Source organism: Schistosoma haematobium, chromosome 5, assembly GCF_000699445.3.
Source record: "Schistosoma haematobium chromosome 5, whole genome shotgun sequence".
In the NCBI taxonomy this organism is placed as follows: Eukaryota; Metazoa; Platyhelminthes; class Trematoda; order Strigeidida; family Schistosomatidae; genus Schistosoma; species Schistosoma haematobium.
In genome coordinates this window covers 16,610,957-16,632,993 of record NC_067200.1, presented here as the reverse complement: position 1 = coordinate 16,632,993, position 22,037 = coordinate 16,610,957, and the positions used below count along the sequence as shown (strand labels likewise).

Genomic DNA, 22,037 nt, shown 5'->3' with positions numbered 1-22,037 from the left:
CCAATGCTCCTCTTCACTTGCTTGTTTGCTTCAAAGTATTCAGCTTGTTCCCTGACTTTCTCTGCTCGTGTTAGGCTGTTGTTAATTGCCGTCTTCTTCTTCTTCTTCCTTTCTTGAATCCAAATCAGGGTTTCGATAGAGATCCATTCCTTATGATGATGGTTCTTGAGGCCCACTACCTGACACGTCGAAATTAATGATTCTTTGATACCTTTCCAGTTGTCCTCCATAGTAGTTTCTTCTTTTTTCATTAGATCCTGTAAAACTTGGAACCTGTTGTTGAGAGTTGTCTTGAATTTGTTGGGTTTGTCAGTATGTCGAAGGAAGGCTGTATTAAACCTTCGTAATGCTGTTTCGCCAGTTGTCCATTGATTCTTTAGCTTCAGTCTCATCTTGGCCACCACCAGATGGTGATCTGTATCTATATCAGCTCCTCTCCTGGTTCTCGCATCTTCCATTGTCCTTCGGAATTTTTTATTGATGCAAATATGATCTGTCTGGTTCTCCGTGGTGTGGTCCGGTGAGATCCATGTAGCTTTGTGTATGCGTTTGTGGGAATATTCTACCACTTATAACCAGTTTATTGGATGCACATAGGTTTGAAAATTTCTCCCCATTTTTGTTTCTCTCTCCTAGTCAGATCATGGCGTCCCATAATATCTTCATATCCGGTGTTGTCCATTCTGACTTTGGCGTTTAGGTGTCCCATCAGGATGATGAGATCTTTTTCTGGCACTTCGCTATGATCGATTGCAGCCTCCCATAGAACTGATATTTATTGTCGTGGTTGCCATCGTTGGTGGGTGCATAACACTGTTTTGAATGATGCTTTGATGATCCTGGATGTATGAGATTACCATCCTATAAGTGCATTAGGTGCTTCTTTGGACAGCATCAGAACAACTCCCTGAGTGTGTAGAGCATTTCCCTCTTCGTGACTGGAGTACAGCAGCATCTCACCTGAATCTATTCTTTTCTACCCAACTTGGATCCAATGGGTTTCGCTGATTCCGAGAACCGCCAAGTTGTATCTCATTTCCGTTGCCATTTGACTGGTCCTCCGGGTCTCCCACATTGTCTCCATGTTCCATGTAGCTATAAAATTGTTGCTCTGTTTGATAGAAGGGGCATCGACCTCGTGACTTCCGAAAAATCTCGGCTTTCATCATGAGGCGTTACAATTCTTTCATTTCTCCGGGCAGAATTTAAATGGTTTAATTTGTTTAATGTGGTTGGCGTTTTTTAGCAAGATTTTTTCTACGGGATGGCGTTGCTGACCCTATGCGCAACCCTCCTCCTTTTACCAGGCTGGGACCGACAGTAACTCTAGAAGAGTTACAGGTGAAGTCTAACATCTTGGACTTGTCACTAATCTGTTTCAGGTGAAGAATTCTTATTACCTGCATTTTTATCTTAATTAATTGGATTAAACAAAGGTACATGACTTCTCTGAATTTCAAAACTTTTGGTAATGACTACTAGCCACTAGTTCAACGGTTTTTCAACTTATCACTGGACTTGTGAATCTTCTAAACTATCTATCAATGTATTTTTAAGAAGCAATACATATTTTTTATTTTAAAATTTACAACTTCTTAATTGAGACTACTTTTGCAATCATAGCGGATAGAATTAAAACTAGGATTTCAAGGCAATGACCCAGTAGCATCCGAAAATTCGAAAACTCAAAGCTTGTCTTGTTTTGGCTTGAGATTTACTCATATATCGTAGATAGACTTCAGATGTGATATTAGGCTCCAAAAATGAAGCGCAATTTTCACAGAACATTTCAATTTCAGTTAAAGGTGAAATGTTACTAACCTAGTCACTAATATATACAGCCTAATTATTGTTTCACTTTAGCAAATGCTCTCATTTTCATAGTGATGTGAGTTAAGCTAATCATATTAGACAGTTCCGTGTTAACACATTCCAAAATATACCAACCTAAACCTGCTCATGTTTTGTATTTGTACTATTTTCCTACTGCTTGCTGTAATTTCGTCATTTTTTGTAAGAATTTTCATTGTCGTATATTTTTTCTTTTATCCCCAAAGATCTTCAGAAACGGCTGATTCGTTAGATCGTGGCGGTTGTGAAGGTCTACTTCGTGCAGCTCTACGCCTAAGCAATCCTCCACCACCTTCATTGTTTTATAATAAAATCATTAATATTACTACCACAACCAATATCACTGATACTAATATCACTGTTTCAAATGACGAATTGAGTTGTAAATTTTTACCATTCTCAAATTTCAAATGTTATTTATTTCAAAAGTTGGTCAGTGGAAACAGTTTGCAAAATAGTTCATGTGCTCAACTAATTTTAAGTTTAGGATTTACATTGGATCCAAGTTTAATTGAATATTTATTATGTAAGTCAACGTAAACTGATAATTGATTTCCTCTGAAAAAAATACTGCATTTCATGTGTGATCCGTGATCTCTCACAGTCTAGTAATATATTATGTTTATTTTAAGCGGAATATTGATTGTTACCTACCTTATAACCCCGTACCTCAGTAAATAGTGCTCTTGCTAATTAAAATAACTCCACTTTCTTCAAAAATTATGTACCTTATTATTATATATGGAGGACTGATTGAATCTTGAAAAAATACCTCACGATTTCGACTTTTTTTAAAAAAAAATTATACGTTGTGAAATGATTTCCATGTAGCTGACCGAAACGCAATTGATCAATTTGCTGAAGTACATGAATGAATGTAAGAATACGAAGAATCCTATGAAATTTTTTTAGATACATTTACATCTGATGCTTAATGTCAAGATGACTGGTAATCATATTCTACAAAGTGAATTGCTTCTTTTTAAATATTTTCAACTAAACTATCACCTTTAAAACCCGATGGTTTGGAAACAATTACTTGGTGGTGGTTTTCATCACGAAACGGAAACTACTGACCTACTGCTTTGTTGTGAATCCATCTATCAATACCCATCCCCCAAACAAACGACAAGATCAAACTAATTAACTCCAAGTTTCGTGATGAGCTCAATACTCTGAACGTTTTATAACTTTATTTTTACATATAACCAATGCAGACTTTATTTCTGTTGTAATAACCTGCATATATGTCCATTTTGTTCTCATCTGTTACAGATCAACGCAATGTTTATAATATGGCTCTGTGGGTAGGAGGAATTCGAGTAATGTTTTATTGGATTTTGCAACCTTTAGCTTGTCTTAACGACTAAACATTTCTCCAACTTCAAATGCTATTACGTATGAGCTAGAATAGAATGTAGTGACGATATTACTGTCCTTTTTTTCTTTACAATGTATATCACTTTGATTTGTATGGCGCGTTTCTTGATATCTTGTTATACCAAGTTTCTTCGTGTCAACAACAAATATTCTGTATATTAGTCGTTACATATCACATCAGTGGTTTTTTATGTCCGTTACTATTTTATCGTTCTGGGGGAGGGTGTAAATGGTTATGGAGGTGGACGTTTACTAATTTCCTTTTGTTTACAGTTTTTAGGTCTCTTCTATGTAAACGCAAATTTATAATCTGTGAAAAGTTTTGTCTTTGTCTAGTGTTTTAGAGCTGGAGAACATTGATTTGTGTCCTATCAACACTGTAATGATTACTTCTTCGTGGAACCTCCATTTTCTGTAACTTGTCTGTTACATTATTTTGCCTTTGTGTGGTCGGAGTGGATTAACATTAGGAAACAGAGCACTACATTAGTTAGCATATGCCAACAAATTGTGTAGTGTAGGCACTCATACTACAACTGTAAAGTCATGAGTGTCAGCTCAATTTACATAATTTCTCTCGAACAAACGAAATGGTATCACATGCCCTCACATTTTATTTGGGGAAAAGGGGAAAATAATAAATTTGCAGAAACATGAGATTACTTACATTTAAAAAAAACTATAGTTGAAGAGGAGAATCATACACTTGTCTATGTTTGTTTTTCTTTCTTTTGTTTGTGTATGTATTATGTAGTCTATCTATGCTGCTGGAGGTCTGTAAAAACGAAAACCGATCCCAATGAAAATTCATATACGTCACGAGTATCAATGAAATCCGCCAAATCATCATCATTTGCACAACTTACCTTTTGTCCACTAATGTTATTCTTTCCTGTATTAAATGAAATACAAACCATCTGGGTAGCTAGAACATCTTCACGACCGCCACCATTAACGGCAACAACTACCGGCTCATTGACGATTCCTCCAGTTCAACCTACCGATGCACTAGTAACTGATGTTCTTCGTCCGTCAATCTTCCCAATTATGTCGATACGTCATAAATATTTACTAATGAGTAGTCACCGAATGGATTCAAATAATAATGCTTTATCATTTCTTTACCCAAATGGTGTCCTGTACATACACCAACTTCTTGCCAATAAATACTTCCCTCTGTTATGGTCTAGTTTAGAAAAGGGTGATCGTGAATTTCGCATTTCGGTATTACGTAATCTGCTATGGTTAGTGAATAAGGAGTTTATTTTAATTGGGAAGAATTCTGGTCACCCACGCATTCTATTTGCTTTGGGAGCACAACTAGACGAAATTGTGAAGATGATGCTGAAAAATGTTGATCTTCAAGTTAGATTTCACATTTAATATTTACTATTTTTTTTTATTTACATACAAACTCCGGATCCATAGAAAACCTGACTAACCAAACTATATCCCATGATTGCATGCGTACTATACAAACGTAGGTAAGCTAGTGTTAAAGTTACTGACTTATGTCCCTGGTAGGATCAGTTTGCCTACATATAAATACGCATTGATTGTAAGTGTATTTGTTAGGTATTCGGAAAAGCTGCTTTTTATACAGTCTTATCTTTACCTTCTACCTAGCTAATTCGGAACACAGATCATAACATTTAGAATGCGAAATGGAAGTAACATGAATATATAAAGAAGGTTAGATAGATAGAGAGAATAATGAATACATTAAGGATAGTTGCATAGTGTACACTCGATGATAATCTTTTGTTTTTACTATTATTTAAGATGAATATAAAAGAAAATTATCACAATCCTTATAAGGTTCGATTTCAGTTCCTATCTCATAGAATTTCAAGTCATTTAGCTATGCAATTACTTAGGTTCTTTGTGTAAGGGGTTTTGTTTTAGAAATAGTTGTTATTCCCAACGTAGTTAAATTCGAAATTAATGTATAAAATTATTAGAAACTTGTTTTATTAGATAGTCTGGACGTAAATGACTAATTTTCAAGTTAATCTCTTTGTAAACTACTTGATTTCAATAGCTTTATCATTAAAACGAACTATACGTCGTTGTTGGCAAAAAAAGTGGTCAGTTGTTCCCATAAATCCACTATATTTTTACTTGATACGTATTGTCACTAAAAACTGCGTTTATGAAAGTATCCTTTTAATGTTTAACTAATTTCAGAACTATATAAAGTAAATGAAGTTATCATCAAATACAAATAACCAGTATTATTGTTGACATAAATCTGTCAAACAAGAAATGCAATACAGCGTAGTGAACAGAACACGGGTGGGGACAATTGAATGTATTCGACACAAAATTACAGGACTCGTTAATAAAATCTAACAATCAAATAGTAAATGATTAGTCTGCAAAATGTCCATCAATTGTCTCATAATGACTCAGACTTCTATGTTCTTGCATTTTCATACAAATTGCATCCTATTTCCATTCTTTACTGTTCGATCCTCTTTGTCTTTCTGCTGCCAGACATTCTGTTCACGATTAACATCATATACTACTTATGTCAAAATAAGTAGCACACACCACGACAGTACTTATAGGCCCCAAATTCAAAATTCAACCCATCTAATTCGGTTTGAACAATTGGGTTTGCATCATTAACCATCACTGAATAGAAAGCATGGTTTCAAGTCAGGTGAACACACCTGTAAATGATCATTCTGTAATATTACTGTTATTTATAAGCCAAGTAATTTACTACTACTCACTGGTGTTAAACAGCAACTGTATTGTCTTTCATTTCCAACTATGCCGGAGTACTATCCACCATAAAAATTTTCATATAAGTGGATTTGTCAAGAAATTCAACCTTTTGCTCCTTACCTCTAAGCAATACATTGGTGCACATCAACCTTGAAGCAACAACACTAACTAAGAAGCTAAAAATATCTACACATCTTTCATAGTATTCTGTCCATTGATTTTTAGCGTCATTACGTCACATGGCTGTGTTGTTGGTGGAGAATTCCTCGTGTTAGACATGAGTTCATAAGAAGTCAAAATAGGTGAATGTTATGTCCAGAAGCACATCCTTTGTAAAACCCACATGTATTGTAGGTGGTGGATATTTCTGATAAAAAATGATTTACTGATCTAACCGATTTGGATGCCCCCAAATACGATGGTACGACCGAGAGTGGGGAGAGTCCTTTCTCCCTCTCGAAACGCTCCTACAAAGGCCAGGCGTATATAGCCTCTGCCAGGGAAGTCCTACTCACTGCCTTCTCGTGGCGGGGTGTTGTTTACGAAATTGAGAGCACGAAAAGCGAATGTCTGGCGCTTTAACCGGGTTGGTGGACATGAAGAGTCCACTTAGGGGGGTCGGAAAACCCTGACTCCAAACCAATAGTCCACATGGGCTCCAGTATCCTGAAGGAACAAATGGCGCATGAACCAATCATTGGTCACTGGCTACCATGGGACTGCATCTCCTTACGATGTTCTACTGCTGCCTTATGGATCAGACCTTCAGGTCGAAGGCTCCGGGTGTGGCCTCCTAAGAAAACCACCTGCTTCGTTTTGGGCACCCAGGCAGTATCACAGCCCTCATACATATCAAATGAGATGTGTGGCGCATATGTATTTGGTGCCTCCTTGTACCAATATCTTTGTGCTAAAATGAATAAAAATAAATTTTATACAGCAATCAGCGTCCGTGCAAAGATTCTACACTTAATGTGATGTATTTTTAGGTACCACATTCGTGTCATACAAATTCGAGTTCCATCTGCCTCATGACAAGGAAAGTGGTTTGCTTAGTTCTAGATCCTAAAATATAAACAGTTCTAAGTTTTCTTACTTAGTCACCGATTAAATGCTTGATATTAACTTTCCCTGATTCAAGTTGTTGATGGTCAATGGTCAACTATTACCTTTATGGAACCCACTCGAACTATTCTACATCGTTCCATTCATCGCTCTAGTTGCCAACTCTTTCAGGAAATCAAATCATTTTTCGCAACAAACCTTTCACTAACCCTCTAGCCTTTCATTTCTGTCTCACTGTTAAATTTAGGCTCCTTATCAGTGCAGTGTACACCTGATAATTCTTCCCTCCCCTACTTTGTATGAAACCAGTCTGTTAGTTTTTGTACTTTATTCAAGCCAACGAAATTTTTCTTACTGATGACATTATTGAATTCTATACTAACCTTGAAAGTATTTATACTAACATTAGGTTTTTCGTTAGATGTTAACTTCTTGAAAACACCTTTTTTAGTGTTTAGACTTGCTGCTGAGTCTTTGCGAATGTATATTCTGTACATTTCGATTTCTTCCAACTAATCATTTGGCACCTTCAACAACCACCACACTTAATCAATCTATGAAGCTAAGTGAATCAAGTCATTATTACCATTTGACACGGTTTCGTGATGGATTAAAAAACTCTGGGGTATTAAAGACTAATGGTCGTTTACACTGTCATTATGGTAGCCATCAAACATTCGGTTTAATACTTCTATCACCTACCCAGTGTATGCAATTAGCTAATAGTTTTGTACAGTTAACATCTCGATTGATATTCATGATGAATGATGCACACTTACCCAGTGAATCATCATCATTGCCTTCGTGTAACCATTTGTATGTATTTGGTCGATTTCGAAATCTACTGAATTTATTATTCACCACTATTCAATCAACAGTTTTCCGTTCAGCTATGATGAGATTAATACCAAAAGTGATATTGGTAAGTCTATATTATTATTATTGGTTTAAAAGAATGAGGATCTTTTCTCTCCGATTCCCCTTTTGACTAATTACAGTAACAAACTTATTGTTCTGTTTTGTATAAATTGAATAATTGTCATTAGACATAACATTACTTAGTGGTTAAAGCATTCAACATTCAAATACAAAGTTCCAGTTTCTAGCACCATTCCACAAACTTTGGTTCAAATAGTCAGATAGTATGTTTACTTCATATGCCAAAGGCAGTTATATTACATCTCCTTAACATTGTTAAAGCAATAACCATACATCTGGGAAAACCAGAATTGTGTGTCCAAAAGAAATTAGTACAACCTCTTCTACCATGAATAATAAATAAAAACTTTCGTCTAAAGTTGGACGAATAGTTTCACAATATTTGGGAGCCAAGTTAATGTGAGACATTAAATAGGAAGAATGTATTTGTAAAATCTCAGCGAAAGAATTTGAAATCCAACGTTTCACCTGGCAATCTGGTCCAAGCTTTTTCCTCTCTAATGTCTTTTTTACCATGGTCTTAATTTCTGATACGTCTTGTCGTTGAAACGCTATATACGATTCCTAAGCTGTCTGGTAACCCGCACACTAGAACTACACAGCGACTTGAACACCAGAGAGAAGACACAAGGATGAGAGAATATACTTTATCCCAAGGTTCATTCTTGTACAGAAAATCAAGGGTATTTATAGATGTTGGCGTCTGTTAAATCAACATCATATTTCAGCCAATCCGTTAACGTCATATTATGCTACCGACCAATAGTAGCACGCCACGCTGGAATTCTCAACTCCGCCTGGAGTCCTTCCGGGGGCTACTGCGGGTCCCAAGCCCGGATAAAGGAGGAGGGTTGGGCATGGGGTTAGCGTCCCCATCCCGTAGAAAACTAACTCGCTAAAAAAACGCTAACCAGAAAAAATTATTCAAACCTTTTAAACTCTGCCCTGGGAGTCAGAAGATCTTCATTTAGAAGAATTATGATGCCTCATGATGAAAGCCGAATCCCTTCGGAAGTTACGAGGCCGATGCCCCTTCTGACAACCAGAGCGACCATTTATTTAGGTACATGGAATGTTCGTACAATGTGGGACACCGGAAGAGCCTTCCAGATTGCTGCAGAAATGAGAAGATACAACCTAGAGGTACTTGGGATCAGTGAAACACATTGGACACAAGTTGGACAACAACGACTAACTACAGGAGAGTTCCTGTTATACTCCGGCCATGAAGAAGAAAATGCACCACATACACAAGGAGTTGCATTGATGCTGTCCAAAGAAGCGCAAAATGCACTTATAGGATGGGAATCTCATGGACCAAGGATCATCAAAGCCTCGTTTAAAACAAAGAAAGAGGGCACTTCAATGAACATCATCCAATGCTATGCGCCTACCAACGACTACAATGAAGACGCTAAAGATCAATTCTACAATAGGCTGCAGTCAATAGTCGAGAAGTGCCCAACAAAGGACCTGACCATTCTGATGGGAGATTTCAACGCCAAGGTTGGAACGGACAACACTGGATATGAAGACATCATGGGACGACACGGACTGGGAGAAAGAAACGAAAATGGTGAGAGATTTGCAAATCTATGTGCCTTCAATAAGCTGGTCATAGGCGGCACCATATTCCCACATAAACGCATACACAAAACCACATGGACTTCACCGGATCACTATACACAAAACCAAATCGACCATATTTGCATCAACAAAACGTTCAGGAGGACTATAGAGGACGTGAGAACCAAGAGAGGAGCTGATATAGCATCAGATCATCACTTACTGGTCGCCAAGATGAAATTGAAACTCAAGAAGCACTGGACAACGGGGCAGATAGTATCACAAAAGTTCAATACGGCCTTTCTCCAGGATACTAACAAACTCAACAAATTCAAGATAGTCCTCAGCAACAAGTTCCAGGCCTTTCATGATCTACTCAATGGAGAAGGAACTACTGTGGAGAGCAACTGGAAGGGGATCAAAGAGGCAATCACTTCAACATGTCATGAGGTTCTGGGTCACAAGAAGCACCACCACAAGGAATGGATCACTGTTGATACACTGGATAAGATTCTAGAAAGGAGGAACAAGAAGGCAGCGATCAATACCAGCCGAACAAGAGCAGAAAAAGCCAAGGCACAAGCTGAATACACGGAAATAAACAAACAAGTGAAGAGGAGCATCAGAACCGACAAACGTAAATATGTGGAAGATTTAGCAACGACGGCGGAAAAGGCTGCAAGAGAAGGAAACATGAGACAATTGTATGACACGACAAAGAAACTCTCTGGAAATCGCCGCAAACCAGAACGACCAGTGAAAAGCAAGGAAGGCGAGTTAATCGCCAACATTGAAGAGCAACAAAACAGGTGGGTAGAACACTTCAAAGAACTGTTGAATCGACCAGCTCCACTGAACCCACCCAACATCGAAGCGGCACCCACGGACCTCCCAATCAATGTTGGCCCACCAACAATTGAAGAAATCAGCATGGCCATCAGACAAATCAAGAGTGGCAAAGCAGCAGGACCGGACAACATCCCAGCAGAGGCACTAAAAGCAGACGTAGCGGCAACTGCAAGGATACTCCACATTCTCTTCAATAAGATTTGGGATGAGGAACAAGTACCAAAAGACTGGAAAGAAGGACTACTGATCAAAATACCGAAGAAAGGCGATCTCAGCAAGTGTGATAACTACAGGGGCATCACTCTTCTCTCAATACCGGGAAAAGTCTTCAACAGGGTATTGTTAAACAGGATGAAGGACTGCGTAGACGCCCAACTTCGTGACCAACAGGCAGGATTCCGTAAGGATAGATCGTGTACAGACCAAATCACAACTCTACGGCTCATTGTGGAACAATCAATTGAATGGAATTCGTCACTCTACATCAACTTCATTGACTACGAAAAGGCATTTGATAGCGTGGACAGAACAACACTATGGAAACTTCTTCGACACTACGGCGTGCCCCAGAAGATAGTCAATATCATACAGAACTCATATGATGGATTACACTGCAAAATCGTGCATGGAGGACAGTTGACAAAGTCGTTCGAAGTGAAGACCGGTGTTAGGCAAGGTTGCTTACTCTCACCCTTTCTCTTTCTTCTGGTGATCGACTGGATCATGAAGACGTCAACATCTGAAGAGAAACGCGGGATACAGTGGACATCTAGGGTGCATTTGGACGATCTAGACTTCGCAGATGATCTGGCCCTTCTATCCCAAACGCAACAACAGATGCAGGAGAAGACGAACAGTGTGGCAGCAGCCTCAGCAGCAGTAGGTCTCAATATACACAGAGGGAAAAGCAGGATTCTCCGATACAACACAGAATGCACCAATCCAATCACAATTGACGGAGAAGATTTGGAAGATGTGAAAACCTTTACATATTTGGGCAGCATCATTGATGAACAGGGTGGATCTGATGCAGATGTGAAGGCGCGGATCGGCAAAGCAAGAGCAGCATATTTACAACTGAGGAACATCTGGAACTCAAAGCAACTGTCAACCAACACCAAGGTCAGGATTTTCAATACAAATGTCAAGACAGTTCTACTGTATGGGGCAGAAACCTGGAGAATTACGAAAGCCATCATGCAGAAAATACAGGTGTTTATTAACAATTGTCTACGCAAAATACTTCAGATCCATTGGCCGGACACTATTAGCAACAACGTACTGTGGGAGAGAACAAACCAGATCCCAGTGGAGGAAGAAATCAGGAAGAAGCGCTGGAAGTGGATAGGACACACATTGAGGAAAGCACCAAACTGCGTCACAAGACAAGCCCTCACATGGAATCCTGAATGTCAAAGGAAAAGAGGAAGACCAAAGAACACATTACGCTGAGAAATGGAGATAGACATGAGAAAAATGAACAAGAATTGGATGGAACTAGAAAAGAAGGCCCAGGACAGAGTGGGTTAGAGAATGCTGGTCAGCGGCCTATGCTCCTTTGGGAGTAGCAGGCGTAAGTAAGTAAGTAACGCTGGAATTCTCGAACGTTTCATCATGCTCTGATTGGCTGGGATCCTCCGGCTCCTTTTGGGCCTCTGGAGGCTCCGTTGAAGTTCTCCGGAAGCCGACTCAACAATTTCTCATAAATTCCTCTATAGCCATCTGCTTTCCTTTCCATTTTCTTAAACCTTCTACTCCCAACTAGTTTATTTTTTTTATAATCCTCCTGATTACATTTTATTTCATCATGCTGAGCTATTCTTTCCTAATTATAATTTCCCTATCTACCTTTATGATGAGTATTTAAGCCGTTAACAATAAAACTATTATTATTAAAACGAATAGAAGCAACTATATGTGAAAATTATACCTGAAATAATTTCAGCGATTGAAATTTAAATAAATCCAGTGTTTCGTCCAGACAAGTTTGTTTTTACAACGTAGCTGAAGGAGATTATTTGTATTTCTTATTTTGAATTTTTGCATTTTGTATGGAAGCTGTAATAATATTTCACTACCCTCCCTCCCAAATAATTTCACCTAGACTGTAATCAGTTTCCAAATAATACACTGTCTTAAACTTTTTATTTATACCATGCCTCTGTAACTTAGTTATATAGTAGAGTTTGTTTTGTAATTAAAGCGGCTTTGTCATAACTGATTAATTAGTATATTTTTTATTATTGTTAACAACTCTCACGTTAGTGTTTATCATATGTAACACTGTTTACAGTTTTCGAAATTGCCTATGTCCTACTATTCTTCATTACATCGCCTATCCGAAAATTCTTCAATCAATTTATGATCAAATATGCAATCATGTGCTTATAATGCATAACGTATTTATTATAACTTGTCTGTACTAATACGTGATTTAATTAATTAGAGTGGAGTGGTGCTTGAATCTGTTGAAAATGTTGATTATGAGTTGTTTTTTCTCATGAATATAGTAAAGTCCTCTACTCACTTCAGATTTCGGAAGTAACTATGGATTGTTTAGCATAGTATTATAATCTAGTTTACCGATAAGCTTTGAGACACAACTTTTTTGAAGTAGAAAAATACTCTCAATAGATACACATTTCTTGGAATAATTGTTTACCTGTTTAAACTAGTTTGATTTTTGCATAAGTTTGAATAGTGAATACTGTTGTCGAACTCCAGGATGTCTATTCATCGGTTACTAAAGTGTGTTCGGTTACCTAAAGTTCATTGTTATAATGTGAATTAATAATTAAAATACTGACTTTCTAATCTATTCTTAAACTAACAGAATTATTGACACTTGCACTCCACATTAAAAAGGAAGGGGAGTCGTACATTCAGACATAAAGGTGTTTATATATGTATAGATGACCTCTGGAAACCCCTAGAAAGGTACTAAGATTAGTAGTAAATCTGGAAGCTGTCCCACCAGGTTAAGTAAAAGCATAATTTATTGTTTTAGGGAATTTCCGTAGCACTTCCAAGAGCCTTGACTATACATAAATACTTGAAAGCATTTTCCTTGGCCTCCAGTAACTTACAGGGAGTCACAGATGACTTCTAACACTTTTATACAACTCTTTGAAATGTATGTGTTCTTCGTGCATTTCAAATATAACGTTGAATTCGTTTTTATCCCTCTCTCAAAGATTTGTCCATTTTATTCTTTTTCTTTGCAACCTTAATTAGTCTAGTCGTTTAAATCCGTACATGGATGATTTATTGAAAAATAATATACATACAATGGATTATTTCAGTGGTGATCTATTCGATTCAAATCTTTCATATTTACCATCAAATTGTTTTATCAATACGCGAAGGAATAATGCACAAATATCATCACAGTTCTGTAATGATAACTCAATGGTGTTAACCAATAATCCACCAAAGAAAATTGGTCATTTATTTGATGATCAGAATGATCTGATTCGTGGTCAATTGAAACCTAGAATTAATAATAATAATACTGTTACTCAGAAAGAGTTTAGCAGTACACGGATACTGACTCGTCGAGGTCCAGGTGAGAGTTCACTTGGACTTGGTTATCATTCTACTGAAAATAAAATGCTGATCACGAGTAATAATGATGAATTATATACAACAAGTAAGTGTTATTTTATATTTTCTTGTTACTAAATTATTTATTCACTCTTGTAAATAGATAAAGGATATGCATCTTTGTATGTCTTGTCATAATTTGTACTTGAATTGTGATTTTCCCAAATAGTATACAAACGTTTTTAGTACATATGGCACCATAAAGAACATACAGTCCACCTAAAAAGTGTATCCAAGATAAGTTCCATTCATCTTAAACGTTTTATTTTAATTTTATGGTAAATTTAGTAAGATACTACAGCAGTATCACTCCTGGCTTCTTTTTTAGGCTATATCTGATGTTATGTCAAACCACTGAATTGTATAACATTTAGGATTCCACCGGAGGATAAGTGAATTGACCAACAGATATCATTCCTGTACAATTATCTTTCATTTCACATCTCCATGTCATGTAATAACTTCGTATCTTCTTTTTCCAGCGTTGAATAATAATACATTGTAGAAGGAGTGCTTCTATAAAAGTGAGAGAGTAAAGGGAAACGTCTATCACTTAAACCTGGTTTGTAAATACAGAAAATTGGGGGGGGTGAATAACTCTGATTCCAAGCCAATAGTGCATATAGGCTAAAAGGGTCTGAAGGAACGTATGACTTACGAATCCGCTCTGGTCATAGGATATCCCGTCAGTGCATACGAAATTGGCTTATATCCTGGTGACTTACTCTTCATGTCAGATATTCGAGGTAGTAGGCCTACGGAAACAACTAGTTTCGGTTCAGAATCGAGTTATATCTCGGTCCTCACATAAATAACAATTTTTAAGAATGAAGACAGGATTGTGGTAGTCTTCAGGATTTGGTTGAGTTAAGGAGATATCTCACATAACCTTTCATTGAAATGGCTTATACATTAGAATTCAGATGGCAGTTACTGACCAGGTAACGTTTTTCGTTCTCTAAGGATCATTAGTTGGAAGTCAGAAAATCCCTATCTATTTTTATACGTACAGGTCTAGATACTTTTTCTTCTTCGGGACTAACTATAATTTTTCTTGGAGAGACTGCATAATCTTTATCTACTCAATCATATCCGGACATGGGGAGGGGTCCTGTCAATCTTGCTTATTACTGTAGCATGTATTCATACCATCCGTTTGCTCAGATTGTAGCCGATAAAACAGTAACATAATCTACAACATGAAAAAGTTTTAATATCTTCCATTTCATAATCGTTACTATAAAAAAGTGTTTATTTTCAAGAAATGTAGTCACTTTAATAATAAAATAACTGGGGTTTTTTCAAAATTTACTTAAGAGTAAGGTGTTGTGTTGTTAGTTATCTTCAAATCGTACGTTACAACGATTGTTGGCGTCAGCTAGAGAAGTGCTGAAAATTAGAAAGCACATCGGACAACTGTTTTGACCTAGCTTGAAACACCAACTATTTTTCTACACGTACTTGATCTTTATCTTTTCTCATTTACTCTTTACGTTGTTATTGTCTTCTTTGATTATACTGATATGTAATATGACAACCTGAACGAATACATATTCGTACTAGGTCTGATGTCTATGATTGACTGAGTAACTCTCCTATTCTCGTTTGCAATTAGGATCTTCATATTTGTTAGGGAACGCGATACCATTAATCTGCTAAGTTGATTACAGTGCTTTACATATCCGATTTTAGTCAATTCACAATTTAGCACGAATATTCATTAGAGACGATAAACATTGCTCTCATTATTTACACTTTTTCGTTGTTAATTTTCATTCGACTGAATTAATTCGATATGCTTTTTTGGACACTTCAAAAACACCAATAACCTATCATCTGTGTAAAACAAGAGATTCACGTTTAAACGATGAGACAAGTTAATGTAGTTGAGTTTACGCTACGAAATAAATGCTTATTAGAATGCGAATATATATTCAGCTAATGAATGCTGAATAAAATAAAATCCACTCAACAAAATCCAGAAAAATCTATAATATTTAATCATAAAGAACATTATTTTAACATAGCCGATGTTTTATTCTAATCAATTGTTCTCAATATCAATAAACTATTTTGGTGTTATTTTGTTGTATGGTCTGAGTGGTGGTTGGGTTATAAAGTTTTTTTTATATTTGAAACAAGCACAAATTATGTCCAATGAAACATTTTTAATTAAACCATATAAATAAGCTACAAGTCTCAATCATTTCAATGAGAAGTAAAATCTACTATTAGGATATGTAAATGTGAATGAAATGAGCTCGAATAGGTTACTCAATAATTAAAAGTATTTTATTAATGTAAATTTCCAAACCCAAAACTGATAAGTCTTGCTAATTGAACGCTATATTCGGTTCCTAAGCTATTCTCGTAACCTCCAAGCTAGAAACTGCACGGCGACACGAACACGAGAGAAAAGGCGCAAAATACGCGAGAAGCACTTTACTCCAAAGGTTCGTCTTAGTACAGAAAATATAGGTTTTTATAGTATTTTAGATGTCCTTGGGTTTCCCGAAAATTCTGGAATGCTACTAAACATAGTAGCAGTATAAGTAATCATCCAATCGACAATTCTACATGTGACTTTTCACTTTCATGATGTTTCTGGCTAAACTTCAAGTGAGCACTGATTAGATAAAATGCTTCTTAGTGTTTTCCTGAACCTTTCTTGGCTTTCGCGACAAGTCTTCCGAATCACCCCAACAAAAACAATATAATCTTATCCTAGTTTGTTTTCTCAATGGAGTAAACAGAAGATATACAGTTATTTTCAGTATAATAATTGAAATACCTAAATTATTCCCATTGTTATTTTTATTTTACTATACCATACAGACTATCAGCTCTCTGGTTGGTTACACTGGTTAAATTTTATTCGTTTCATCATCATTGATGATAGACATCTTTATCATTTATGCAATGTCGAGTTTCGAAATCCTTCAATTTATTCTAATGGAATCTGTACTACCTATCAATTTAGTAATTGTTTTGATTTACAATTACAACAGATAAATCTTGTAAATAATCACCAGTTAATTTCTGGTTTGGAAGATGTTGTTATTCAGGGCGCTGGTATTCATTTACCTCAAACATCAATTACAACTTTATCGTATCCGTCATTGAATTTTGTATTACCTCCAAGTGGTTTCAGTTTAGAACGTGTTCTAAGCATACTCTCATTTTTTTGTCCTGAAGTGAAACAACTTATGTCTGGTAACAACAACTTGAGTACTGTATTGGCTAATGCTAGTAGCAGTAATAATGGCAAATTATCAATCGATCCTCGAAATAAATTAGTTCAACTTCCTTCACAAGGTGTTTTAGAATTGTCAGTTGTTTTGAGCAAACTGAATTTGAAAACTTACGGATTACCTCCGTTATATCATCCTTTACCTGTGTATGCATCGTATTTCACAGAATCTTCTGGTATGTTCTCAATAGTTGTCTCTCGTTGTTCAGTGTTGAGTTATTTGTTACCAGTTCGTTTTATTTATCTCATTGAAAATGGGTTTTTTTTATTAAAACATAGGCTGAATTTCCCATAATTAACTATAGTCCTAATGTGCTAGATTTGCTACAATACTCACAATAATCGTAATAGGATATGATATAAACCCTTGAATTTTTGTAGTGATTGGTATGAACTAACCTTAGACTCCTGATCAGATCCTGAAGACATTTGAAAATACTGATATTTGTAGGGAAAAATGTTGAGTAGCTGTTAATACTTTACTTATGATTTAAAAAAATAAACAATAAATGCATTTATAATGCCAATGTTAAACTATGTCACCTACATATATCTGGCTGACCCTAATCAGATACTGTTCACCTACCTACATGGCCTAGATCAAGGATCAATGACTTCTAGGATGAAATTCCTTTCTTACTAACCAGCATAGCTCATTTTAGTCGATAGTGACTAGAAATGTTAAACATATGTATCAATCAATGCTACCGCATTACTGTCCGTATAACGAATTTGATCACTGGAACTGAGTTTCAATTAATACATGTCATTTTTGACTATTATCGTTCATTAAAAACACTTCTAACGTGAATTCAAATATGTAAATTGTGTATCCGTTTCTATAGATCTCCAGGTATAGCCTATTTGTTAGTGATAATGGATGACAAACTTAGTTCCATATATTTATATTGATCTTCACTTATCTCGTATTTTGTTTTACTTTACGGAATGTGTTACTTCTATTTCGCTTTGCGGTTAAACCAATTGAATTGTAAATACTAATTCACAAGTTCTAACTCCCACCTTCATACTTCGTTTTGGACGATCCATCTACATTATGTGGCTAAACTCCGAGTATATAAACTTGTTCCATAAGTTACAAAATATATATTGTGATCTATTCCGTATGTCATTATGCTCTATATCTTTTTAGTTCGACTTTTCAATAAACTTTATTTCTTTTTTTAGTTCTAAACTTTTTAGATCCTATGTCATTATTATCAACACCGAAAATTGTATTAGGTCTTCTAATGGGTTTGGAAGCTGTATGGGCTTCACCTCTTGCACCTAGAATTTCAATACCAATGGGAATAAAATGTTTAACAAAAATGGATAATGGCACCTATGTGGAGCAAGCATTTCCAGTGCTTGGAGCATCTGATGTTTGTAATACACATGCTCGTAAAGTAAGCTATTTTTATAGAGTGTATTCATTCTTATTCTTGTCTGTGCTTGTTTCAACATGTAAATTACTTTTTTTTCCTGTTTTTATATGTAACTATACCTGGTAGGATAGTTGTATTTGTGTGTGTAAACAACTCTCGTTATATTGTCCGTGCGAATATTCTCACTCAGTAAATTAATAATGCATCTGGTAAATAGTGCGAAATCATACAGTGACTCAAAAATAACACCTATTATATAAAAGTTCGTACTTGACTATCCAACATTTAAAAAACTGACATGTTACGGTTAAGAGATGGTGGAGAATATTTGTAGCTCAGGTGGATGACTCTGATGGAGTTTTGCTCTCTGATCTAGATGGTTTGGTCGTGGAGCTTTCATCGTCCATCTGAACAAAATCATCAGCACAAACTTCAGATAGAAGCGAAGTGTTTGAATTTCTCTACGTTTGGTTCACAGCTTGTCCTGTAGACCTCGATGTTGATTGGTTCTTGATTTAATTGAGAGTTTACTTTGAAGAAGATGAAAAGAACTGGTTTAACTGTCGTAAGGAAAGTAGCAATATATTTGTAATATTTCAACGAAAAGAAAATTAATTTCCTAATATTTCGTGGCGTAGTTTAAGTTTTTTCCTCAGAGAATAAGTTTCTAATTCAGTTTACTTCAGAACGAATCAAGATTTTGTGCGTTTTCACATCTGAACTCTCATTTTTTTACTAAATAACGGCGCCGTGTATGTTCTGTATCAACATTGGGATTTTCTAGTACTTTTTAGTAGAAAAGAAACTAGACATTAACAACAGTAACGAAAAATATACGGCCTCACAGTTTTTTGATACTTGATTGATATTCAGGGGATCTACGACTTTTTAGTTCCACATACACTTTATCTTCATACTCTTTTCTCATCTCCATGTATATTTGGACTATTTATGCAAAAAAAAATCTCAAGCCGACGAATGAATATCGAAATAATCGTACACAAAGACATTTTATCGTTGTCTTATTTTAACATAGTAAAGTTAAGAGTCGTACACTGAGTTGGCAGACTGGAGTTTGTATACATTCTGGGTGGTGGTGAGTTTTAGTTCCGGGTGAAAATCTGGGTTGTGACAATTCAACATAACAGCTTATGATAATACGATAAGGTCTATTAAGTGTAAGCCGTCGTTTAAAATCTTATTAAGACCTGCATCTTTGTTGCACTCTAACTGTCGTACTGCCTTACTTTAGTTGTTATAAATTGACTGACTCAGTCATTTTAATCTGTTTGCGTTAATCTTTAACACTATCCATTTATTGTTATTACAATCAGTATTAAATATAAAAATGTATTCAGTGATAAGTACCGGTAGATTCCATAGTTCGAGTACCCGACCTTAATTCACAAATGTGAACTGTACTCCACTTACTTCGATTTAAATAGTCGAGTTGTATCACTGGCCCTCATAAATAAATAAAGTTGCAACTCAACACCCGGTTTGCAATAGCCTTTTACTTAAATGAGTTACATTCATTTGGTCGACAATATTATTGATACTCAGATTCATGACATTGTATTTTCTCGTATGCATATTTTACAGATCACCGTAGATTACGCTTATCGTAGACTGGATACTAATTCAACTATATTTAAATTCACAAGTAAATTATTGTTTTGCCTTATGGAGGTATGCTGTCTACAAGACTGCCTAGAGAAAATACAACAACGAGAACAGCAACAGGAACAAACGAATAAAAAATCGTTTGTAAGTGATCGTTCTCCAAGGGAACAGCTACTACAGCAAGCAGATAAGAATCACCAGCAGAATTTCATAACACAATGGTGTTCACCACTAGACTGTTTATTACGTTGTCTTACACCAAGAGAATTTGCCATTCTCGTATCAGATATTCGTCGAAATCTCCGACTTCGTATAGCATTCTATCATATTAAACAACGAAAAGCGATTGATATGCTTTACCCTGAGAACTCTGGTGTTGGTAGTGATCAATTACCCTTAGCAATGACGCTAAATCCACTTCCACCGACTCCAGCATTTATTACACCTGGTCTACTCATTGCTCTAATTCAAGCTCATCTGATGGAAGATGGTATTGCTGATTGTTTAGGTCCATTAATTCATTCTATGGAAGTGTTAACTCAATGTCCGACTGCAACTAAACAACGATTAGTTGATGAACATAAGAAACCACACCACAACAGTAGTACTAATTGTCCTTCAGAAAAGCAATCGTTATCTAATTCCAAAATAATTAAAGCTGATGACAGCGATATTGTGAATGCTGATAATGGAGATAGGGAGGATTTAATAGAAGAACAGGATACTATCTTTGAAGAAATTAATGTGAATGGAGAGGAATTTGTAATCGTAAAATAAATATAATCAAAAAAGTAAATAAATATGTTGTAAAAGTTTAATAATATGTCTACTGTTTTATCTTACATATTCTTCTGTTTACCATTTGTATATATACAACAGTGTTTAAAAGATTATGTACATTATTTTAAAGGAAAAAATAGTAATCCTTTTAAACAGTTTTATTGACTTCTATATTTTTACGCAACAAATAAAACATTTAATTAATTGTATCTTAAAGTTATTAGACACTTGAACGAGACACTTTCCAAAATTCAATAATAAGAATAATACCGATAACATGACAGTGATGACGATTTCCAACTTGATATTGAAACTTGTCAACCTGTTAACATATAATTCTGTTTTATTACACTGGGTCGGTAGTAACTATTTGTATAGAACTAAGGTATTCAGATTCATCCATTGTGTCCTATCACAATTTCCCAACTGTATTTGGACTTGTTTTTTACATGTGACCAGGGCTTCAGGGATTAGACCTAACAGTCGTAGTCTTACTATTTGGAAGAAGTTCGTAATAACTGTAGTATAATTGTTGCAGTCTAGCAGTTTACTTTTCACATTATCCCAACTGATATGTTTTGTAAATTAGTTTAATATTTTTGTAGTTAGTGATGTATAACTGAGTACGTTCACATATGTTGAATATATCATGATCAATACTAAATATGAACCATGAAAACCAAAACACAATTTGCATTATGCCCTATGGTTTTCGTCAGCTACATAGATCTCCATTTAAGTGCTTGTAGCCTTTTCACTGAAGCTCGTGGTCCGCCCACTACACTACACGAAGATAACAAAATCCAAGGGTTTGGCGATCATTCACAAATTATGCCATGGATTACACAAGTCTTTATATTAACCAATGGTTGTAAAGATATTCAAATGTATCAGGAACCCACAAAAATCTATATTAATCGGCAGTTTAATCCGAAATTTAGGTATATAATGTATGACTTGGGAACAGATCCCATGTGTTGAGTAAAAAGCATCACCGAACACAAGGATTTAAA

At 35.8% G+C, this 22,037-nt stretch overlaps 1 protein-coding gene across 2 annotated transcripts in view; it reads left to right on the top strand.

The window, feature by feature from the left end:
* Positions 1–21,231, top strand: part of MS3_00009254 (uncharacterized protein) — a 36,858-nt gene extending 15,627 nt beyond the window's left edge. The window contains exons 6-11 of one of the 2 annotated variants that reach the window (XM_051217598.1): positions 2,058–2,377; positions 3,986–7,951; positions 13,618–14,032; positions 16,822–17,412; positions 18,425–18,642; positions 20,224–21,231. In XM_051217598.1, the coding sequence (XP_051065013.1) occupies positions 7,586–7,951; positions 13,618–14,032; positions 16,822–17,412; positions 18,425–18,642; positions 20,224–21,021 (2,388 nt within the window). In that variant the 5' untranslated portion in view covers positions 2,058–2,377; positions 3,986–7,585 and the 3' untranslated portion in view covers positions 21,022–21,231. Of the gene's footprint in view, positions 1–2,057; positions 8,844–13,617; positions 14,033–16,821; positions 17,413–18,424; positions 18,643–20,223 lie in introns of those variants that run through there. The other variant, XM_051217599.1, reaches the window with a different exon arrangement.
* Positions 21,232–22,037: the final 806 nt, after the last annotated feature.